The 9,621-nt window shown below is 40.8% G+C and overlaps 1 protein-coding gene across 1 annotated transcript; it reads right to left on the minus strand.

Moving 5' to 3' along the window:
- Positions 1 to 2,177: 2,177 nt before the first annotated feature.
- On the minus strand, positions 2,178 to 9,097 carry LOC144464779 (uncharacterized). Its single transcript, XM_078172688.1, has 2 exons — positions 8,973 to 9,097; positions 2,178 to 4,908 (listed from the first exon to the last, which is right to left on the minus strand). Exon 2 carries the CDS (start codon positions 4,898 to 4,900, stop codon positions 2,849 to 2,851), a length of 2,052 nt encoding a protein of 683 aa, XP_078028814.1. The 5' UTR covers positions 4,901 to 4,908; positions 8,973 to 9,097; the 3' UTR covers positions 2,178 to 2,848.
- Between the last annotated feature and the right edge of the window lie 524 nt (positions 9,098 to 9,621).

The following is a 9,621-nucleotide window of genomic DNA, read 5'->3' on the forward strand; positions in this document are numbered from 1 at the left end:
GAATTATTTCAGTTAAAATGCATTCTGCACATTTAAGTTGAATATGGCCTGCAATAGCAGAGGAATTTGTGTTATTTTATATTAATTTGGCTTATTGTGCTGTGTACTGTGCGTATACAGGCCTGACATTTGTTCATTTGTTAAGTATGGATTTGTCCTGCATTTATTCCAGTGTGCAGACATGCAGGGTGTTTTATATACAGACCTTTGAGAATGTGTATTTATTCTTGTGATGAATAATATGCTTTGATTCAGTGCTTTCTATCTTGTAGAGCACTGTGTGACGTCACTTTTGAAAGGAACTGATGGATTACTTGCTTTGATTTATCCTATTCAATAAAGGAACATCATGTCATCATGTTACTGTATGGTGTGTATTTTTTTAATCATTTATTTACAGTGTATATATATATATATATATATATATATATATATATATGAGAGAGATAGTCTAACTAAATTTTCTACTAAAATCATTTATCTAAAATGACTGCAATTAATGATCACAAATGTTTAAATAATGACAGTGGGTCTCGTTGAATGTGATAAGAATGTGTAGTGTGAAGTGGAATAAATATTAGTTTCCATTTGTGGTAGCTGCTGACTGAGATAAGGGATGAGATTAAATAAATCCTGGAACTTAGCCTGGTCTGGAGCAGGCTAGCTCCACAGAATAAATCTCCATGGTAACTTATGTCAAAACATATCCCACTTCCCCCTATCCTGCTTTTGTGAAACTGGATCAAGGATAAGTTGATCCAGGATAACCAAGATATCCTGGCTTAATCCCTTATCCTGGTTTTGTGAAACAGGCCCCAGGACAGTTGTTTTACCTGAGTCTGTATTCAGGCAGATGTCATTTAACACCTTTACAAGTGCAGTCTCAGTTGAGTTGGAGTTGGTCATAGATGCTATTTGTATTTAAATAGTTACTGACTTGGTTGAATACAACTTTCTCAATAACTTTGCCTATAAAGGGGAGGTTTGAGATTGGCCTGTAGTTGTTGAGCACAGAGGGATCAAGGTTTCTTTCTTTAGGAGGGGTTTGATAACTGCAGTCTTAAGAGAGGCTGGAAAATGCCTGAAAGAAGAGAGCCACTCACAATCTTTAGAAGCTCAAATGCCACACAACCAAAGATGCTTTTAAAGATGCTTGTGGGGAAGGTGTCAGGACAGCAAGTAGATGAGCTGAGCTGCATCACAGTTTTTTTCAAGAGTTTTGCTATCAGTGGCAGTAAATTCAGATAAAGAGGCTATTTGTATTTGATGATTTAACCAAGACATTACATAACAGGGTGGAGCTAATGCTTTTTCTAATATTTTCAGTCTTGCTATGGAAGAAGGAAGCAAACTCATTGCATTTATCAGGTGACATAAAGTCTTGAGGTAGATGTACTGGGGGATTTGTTAACTTATCAACAGTGGCAAACAGTGCACAGGAGTTTTTAATGTTCTTGTTAATGATGTTAGAGAAATTAGATTGTCTAGCTTTTCTTAACTCATAGTTATAAGCTTGGAGTTTGTCTTTGAAAATATCATTGTCAACCTGAAGCTTGTTTTTTCCCCATTTACGCTCAGCTTTCCTACATTCTCTCTTCTGAGTCGCTACAGCTGTGGTATACCTCCATGGTGCTTTACATTTACTGGGGCTTTTTTTAAGCTTGGTAGGTGCTACAGAGTCAAATACCCTGAGAATATTGGAGTTAAACAGACTTAGATGGTCCTCCACGCCCTGAGTTGTTATGCATGGTGTAATAGACATGGCTTCCGTAAAAAGACTGCAGGTATTCTCATTAATATACCTCTTAGGGACAGTTTTAGATTGAGTTTGGCTAATTGGAGAGACCAGGCCATCAAAGAATACACAAAAATGATCAGATAGTGCTAAGTCTATAACATTCACATCTAACATTAACTGAAGAAATACAGAGACCCTCACTGATAACTAGATCCAGAGTGTGACCTTTGATATGAGTGGAGTTGCTAACATGTTGTACCATATCAAACATGTCAAACAAAGCAGTGAGCTCTTGATGAAGCAGAAATCGGTGTCTGCAGCTGGGCCTGGGGGCTCCCGACCTTGCCTTCAACTCTTTAGGTTGGACTCGCCTTCTACTCAAATAAGTATCTTAGAATCAGATGGCTGGTGCTGAGGAAATCACTGGAGACACGTGGAATCAGGTGCAACCGTGTTTAATGTGTTCACAAGCAACAACACACACAACTCATGAGTCAAGCTCTGGAACAAGACTTAAGTTTCACTCTCTTTGCGCTCCCTTTTATGCTGGTGAAGATTCTGCTGAATCTCCACCTTTTTCCCTTAATCCTGCCCACTTGAGCCTGAACACAATGGTGGCATGTTTTTGCCTTTGGTTGAGTCCGATCTTAATGGTGTATTCTTTTAGAGTCACCTGGGTATGAGTCATACTGGTGTCCAAGGCCAAGCCCATATCAGCCTGGGCTGGAATGCCCCAAACTTTCCCACCATTGTGTTTGAGCCAGGTCTCACGCTATTTTTTAAAAACACTGAGTACACATTAACACTGAGTACACATTAAACTCACCAGTTATGATAAAAGAATCAAAATCTGTAAGGATGATTGATCAATGATCAATAATGGAAAAAGACAGACCAATCAGATTTCCAGTGAAGCACAGAGTTGCAGAATACCACAAGCACACAGTAATCACTAGTTTCCCCTCTAAACTTGAGTCAAATATCAGGACAAGATAACTAAAAAAAAATAAAAAATCATTGAAGATTTGTTTGATTGATCAATAAAAGTAATGAAAAAAATGGTGACGATCAGAATTAGGTGACAGTTTCATAACTGGTAGAAACTTTGTTCTAGTAGTAATCCTCTTCTCCTCCACCAAACCCAGCTTGAACTATTTCTTTGATCCTCTCAGTCTCCTGGGGTGGGGCAGCTGGCAGAATTGCTTTCAGACCATTCTCTATTTCTGCCATCCTGTCATCTGTCTTCCTCTCAAACTCCTTCTTGTTCTTGAGGACCAGCATAAGGATGCCCTCCTGAGCTGCTGTGCAGGACTGTTGCAGCTTCAAACGCTCTTGAAGGAATTCTGGCTTCTCCTTATCCATGGCCATGAGCTTGCCCAGGCTGCTCACTCTGTCCATCAGGTACTTGTTGGACACTTCAGTGTAGGTCCCTGAGATCATGTGGACCAGACTGGCAACATTGGAGGCTTGGAAGGCCTGGTTGTACAGCATGTCTTTGACAAATAGTTTATTGTTGTAACTGAGTTTCTTTGTATCATCAGCTGTTGAGACGAAATCTTTCAGTGTCTTGCTGAGGCTGCATTTGATGATGTTAGAGATCATCTGGAAGAAGCGCACCATCTTCTCCCACTGCTCTTTGACTCTGCCCATGGCATCGAGACCCTTGACCAGCATCTTGATGGTGGTTTCAAAGTCAATCTCCTTGAGCTTACAGCTCTGCATTTCAACCAAGATCTCAGTCAGCTCCTTCTGATTCTGCTCCATTCTCTCCACAGACTTCTCATAGGCCTCCCGTGTTACCTTGAGTTGTTCTCGGCTCTGCTCAATTTTGAAACGAGCGTTATCTGCTGCTCTCTGACTGGCAGACTGATCTCCTGTGCTGCTCTGTGCTTTGCTCATCATTGGTGATGTAGGAGAAAGAGCTGGAGAGCCCAGTACTTTTTTGCTTTTGGTGTCAAAGATGCGGGATTCTTCATCCAGTTTCTTCAGTTTCTTGATGAGCTCTGTTTCTTTCTTGTCACCCCAATTTTCACCAGGTTTATATGTGGCCAGTTCTTCACAGATGTTAATACCCAGCTCACAAAGGTTCAGAGCATCATTCTGAAGTTTGCTCCCTTTCATCTTCTTTAAGGCCCCAGAGATTCTTTTGAATTGAGCTTGAGACCAGTTTGTCTTTGTGGATTGTGCTTTCTGATCATACAGGTCCTGCCAGGCTATTTTCCCTTCCTTCAAATACTGTGTAAGAGTTCCTACAATGGAAAGAATCTCTGCAGACTTACAGCCGACTGAGAGCACATCTACGTTTTCATTTTGCGATTCCTTTCCTTGGAATTTGTCTATGAGTGTTTCTGCTGAATCGCTGATTGTTTTTATTGGAGAACTTACCAGGTTAACGACTCCATTAACCAATCCTGTCACTGCCTTTGAAAGTCCTTCAACCACATCCATTCCAATCATTTCCCATCCGGAGGGAAGAGAGTCCATTGCTTTCTTGTAGCTATCTTGTGCTTCATTTATTTCCTTTTCCATGGCCTCCATTGCTTTCTTGGACCGTTCTTTAAGCTCAGTGGCGGTCTTCTCCCGTATTTCATTTTCCTTAATCTTCATCTTCACCTTCTCCAGCTCTTCTCCATGAAAGCGTTCAGCATTGACACAGGCCGCCAACAGTTCCTGGATTAAGTTGATGACATCTGTGTACTTCTTTTCAACACTGCCTGACAGTGTCACACATTCATCTGCAATGGTGCGAATGTTTTCCAGCTGATTTGGCAGGAGCTTGTCAATAACTTCATCAGGTGCATTGAAAAGGAGCTTGACTGCTGCCTTCATGTAATCAGGAACTGTGGCTGTGTGAAGGCGGATCTGATCCATATTCTTGTGGGCCTCATTGAATGCATGCCAGCCTGAGTTACAGATTTGCATGAGGCAGGCCCTGAACGAGTCTGGGTATTGTATGTACTTGTAGCCCTTCTCTGGGGGGTTCTTGTTGATGGAGAAGTCATCAGATGAGGAGATGAAGACGAGCTCCCCCATGATGGCGATGGAGAGGGGGGCAGGAGTCAGGTACTCTTCCCAGTTTGCATTAGGCTGCATCAGCATCTTGGTGGTCTCTCGCATATCTGCTGCAGTGGTGAGACACTGAGTGGCCTTAGCAATTTCCATGGTGTGTGCTGTTCAACGAAGCAGATAAAGAAGATGTCATGCAAGTGCTTTGACAAAATACAAACAAATGCAAAATACAATTTATATTACTAATACAAGCCAGGGGGGATCTGTCCATCAAGATCAGGAGGATGGACACACCAGAACTCGTCGATATTATACTTGTGGTTAGCCCATCAATGAGGTACCGATATCATGACATGAAGTTGCAGGCAACAAATGAATTTAATTTGGTGGGAAATGTCTTGGATCACAGCCAATGAGAACCTCCTGAACGAAGTTGGTGTTCTAATCCAATAGATTCCAAGCCAACTGGCTTTGGGAAGACAGAAATTTCTAAAATATGACTTAGACTTACAACTAAATTCATGTAATGACTAAAACTAAATTGAAAATAGCTGCCAAAGTTAACACTGGTAGCTGCCTGCCTCACCACATGATAATTATCAGCATGCAAGTACATACTGTTCTGATGATGTGTGGAAGTTTGCTCATTTTCTTCACTAGTCGGAGCTGACAAGAAACTTCAAGTGAAGTGGTAACAGCAGTTTAGAGAAAAGAAAAGAAAACCAAACACTAAAGGCTCAGGTGTAGTCAATAGTAACGCGGTAAAGGTGAAAAAAAAGTTGCTAGTGCACGACGTGTTCCCTGGCATATTACCGCAAGGTACCGCAACAAGATCCCTGTGGAGCTCAATGTGCGCCTTGCTGCGCGGTCTCAATTTTTGGGAGGTTCGTGGCCGCACAACACAATTTTTGTCAACAGGCGGCAAGCACTCGCCGCTAGCTGCTCACCACCGCCTGACTGTACCTAGACCTTAAGATGCTGCTGGATATGGAAGTAGGACAGCTATAGTGCTAGCTCCAGTGCTGTCCTTTCTCCATTAGACTCAGGGGAAGAGGATAGCAAAGTTTGGCTTGACGCCATTATTTAAATTAATAAAAATAAATAAATTAATAAATCCTTGGAATGTGTGGTTTTACAGGCTAAATGTTTTCTTCACGACTAAAAAATGCAAAAACGACATCCTTCTCTGTCTTTTCTAAGGTTGCCTTTAGATCTGTCCATAGTTAGAAATAACAAGAAGATGAACAAAGATAGACTCAAGATAGTCATGTTTCCTGCAGTCTTGAGGAGATGACTGCTCTTGTGTGACTATGTGTGTCTCTGAATCGAGCCCTGGGCTGTGAAGGCAGAAATGGTGCCATGGTGGAGTCTTTCATGATACACCTTCATTTCCTGAAGCTTGTGATGTAGCCTAAATGTCCTTTGCCTGCACTATGATCTGTTGACCCAACAGCCTGATTGTCACTTTGCTTTTACTTTATATTACTACAAATGACCCAAAGGGTTTTTTGCCATTACTGAACTGTTGTATCATGTCTGCTCATATCTAAGAGAAAAGCGCTAAGTAATTTGCCATGGAATTATCTCGGAGAGACTGTTTCTGCTCATTTGGTTCTATCCACCTACCATGCACTGGATGAATGCAGTCAAAGCTACATAAGATACGACAGCAGTTTTTTCACAGGAAAATAAATATGATCTGGTATTAGTAGCAGCCAGTATTCATTTTGTTGTCTAATTTTTTTTTAGTATATTTTTTGGGGCTTTTTATGCCTTTAATCAGATAGGACAGTATAAAATGACAGGAAGCGAGTGAGATGGAGAGATGGGGTGGGATCCAGAAAGGACCACAGGGCGGGACTCGAACCCGAACCCAGGTCGCCGGTGTATGGTGCAGGTGCCCCAGCCAGTTGTGCCACGGCCAGGGCCGTCGTCTAAAATTTTAACGAAAAGTATTCGTCTACACTTTTTCCCATGATGATAATGAGCTGAAAATAAGTTTGATATCCACCTTATTTTTCACGGAAACACGGAGGCAAAACAGAACGCAGCCAGCTTCCGTTTTTTTGTGCGACACTTCTGGTCCAGCACTCTTTCCACTGTGTAAATGGGAATCGCCTTGTTGTTTACCTTGCTGAGTTTAGCTGTATATATATATATATATACATATAGCACATTTTTCACGTCACTATATCACCGTTTAGACTAATCTGATGTTTGTAAAGTCTATAAACACAATGATTGAACAAACATTAGTATTTTCTCTGTGTGTAATTAATAACATGGTTATCGTAGATTAGCTAGGCTAACCGTTAGCTGTTAGCCGTCAGCCGTTAGCGGTGTCTGTAATAACTCAATAAACGGTCCATGAAAAAAATATTTTCTCCAGTGGATGTCTTAGTTACAACATGATTGAGCTAATTGGAGTAGTTTCATGTCGTATCCGACAACGGGAGGCTTTTAACAGATGACGTCCTGATGTTAGCTTTGCTGCTAGTGTTAACGTTAGCTGTCCCTGTCAGCTGCAGCCACTGATGCTTTCTAGACATTGTGATTTCCCAAAACTGAATAAATACCACACATAGCAACACAAAACTGCTTTGCTAGCTCAATCATGTTGTAACGGCTGGATGGTTGATGCGTACATGCTGATTCAGGTGCTATCAGAGCCGATCCGCGCATCACTATGGCTTAATGATCAACTCAGTCAATTAAAACAACCCGTCCTGTGTTAGGAGTGTATGTCGCTGACAGAAAGAAAGAAAAGGGAAAAAAGATAGAAAAGCAGCGTACACCTCACATATTTATTTCTCACAGTTGCGCACACGTGTGGCTGGCATGCAGAAGCACCGTCTGTGTGTCTGTGTGTCGAGGGTGTGAGCCGCAGCTTCAGCTGCTCAGGTAGAGAGGCTGTGTAGCCCGCTGTGTTTTTTCACTGATTCGGTTCTGCAGGTTCTCTGCTGGTACACTGGAGACGGGGATCAAGCAGTTTGTCTCACTCGGGATAGATTGTGCTTTTTTGGTTCATAGTTTATGACTGACGTGCGATTTATTCGCGTTTAGAGGGAATAAATTTCCGTTATAACGGAAACGTGGGCACAGTTATCTAACGTTATACAAAATACACAGACTAACTAACTAACTAACTAACTAACTAACTGATTGACTAACATAAACAATTGAAAACTGAAAAAAAAATTAGCTTGCACCGTTAGCTCCGGTAAGGGAAAGCATGAAGGAAAGTGGCTGACCGGAAGTCACGCACAAAAAAACGGAAGTTGATCACTATTTACTTCCGTGTGTGAAAATAAGTTTGATATAGATCTTAGTGACTAAAAACTAAACTGGACGTTATGTTTTGTTTTCATTGATCCATTTTTTGGACTAAATTGCTCGTGATAAATTACTGGACAAAAAAAACACACTTTATTGTATTAGACATGTATGTGGCTTTTCTCAAGCAAGTTTGGTGTATCGAGCTGCATCTGATAGAATATTTACATCATCCAAATGGCTTCAACACTTGATAATTAAAACATGTGACTTTAATATCAATTCCTTATGCCAGTATTAGCCTAAATGAAATGAAGGAACATATATAAAGGACATATATAACAATTAAAAGTTCTTGTAACACTAGTTGGGGTGAGACATGTTCGCCAATAATACACAAATAATATGTGCATGTATTACTGATCATTAATGTGTTTATTTAGCATCATTACAAATGTGTATATGTATTCAACAATTTCTTATCTTACTGAAAATTGAATTTATTTATTATTTCTTGGTAAATCCTTAATAAGCAATTAGTGGGTCTTGATCTGAAGTTACTGATATCTAGATCAGAACTGCCTCGTAATACATTGTCTTTTCTCTAAGGAATGTAGAAGCTCTCTACTAACCCAGAGGCTACACCGGGTGCATGATTTCAGCCTTGCTGACGCGGAGCATTTGCTGCCAGAATAACACTCTACTATAAACAATTGAATTACGTGTCCGCACTCGGCGTAGCCTCGGGATTAGACCCAATAACTTAATACCATGACCAACTAGTTGTGATTTACAAAGAATAAATTATTAGTTCAGTAAGAGTAAGAAATTGAGCAAATACATGTGTGATGATACTTAATACAGACCTCATGTAATTCATGTAATGACTAAAACTAAATTGACAATAGCTGCCAAAATTAACACTGAGCATATGATAATTATTGTCACTTACAGTGTGAAGTGAGAGAGGGTTCTCTTCAGCTGATGTGTTCTGATCGTCTGACGAGGAGCAGTGGAGAGAGGAGGTGCTGAGAGGCATTTTTAAAGGCAAAGAACAGGAAGTGAAACAGTGAACATCAGTCTCAGTGTGTGATAACGTCTCTCAACCAATCAGAAAGAAGCTCCTGACACTTTTTCGTTCCACTGGGCATACATCCCATAATAACCTTTAAGCACACTGTAAGCTGAGCAGCCTTGTGCTCCTCCTCTTGGCGTGTTGAGGCTCCACACTGTGACATCAGAGAGCCAGAGAGGAGGGAGCTGCAGGAGCTCCTCTGTTTATTTGATTGATTGTTTATTGAAAATGAATCATTCACAAAACATCAACACACAAACCACAACGAACACGTCTCAACCTACAATGCACATTTAACATTTAACATAAAGACAGTGAAAACAAATAAAGCAAATTCATAGTTCTGCACTCTTTCTCTCGGGGTCCTCGGATATTTTCATCTTTCATATGCTGTGAGGAGACTTTGCATGTTTATTCCCATTAGTGTCAAAGCACTGAGCTGATCGTCCATAAGAGTCTTTTTAAAAACAGAAAAAGGGCCTTTGTCTTCCTCCATTTGGATGTGTGTGTGCACCAGTATCAGGTT

The sequence above is a fragment of the Epinephelus lanceolatus genome, chromosome 11 (assembly GCF_041903045.1).
Source record: "Epinephelus lanceolatus isolate andai-2023 chromosome 11, ASM4190304v1, whole genome shotgun sequence".
Lineage (NCBI taxonomy): Eukaryota > Metazoa > Chordata > Actinopteri > Perciformes > Serranidae > Epinephelus > Epinephelus lanceolatus.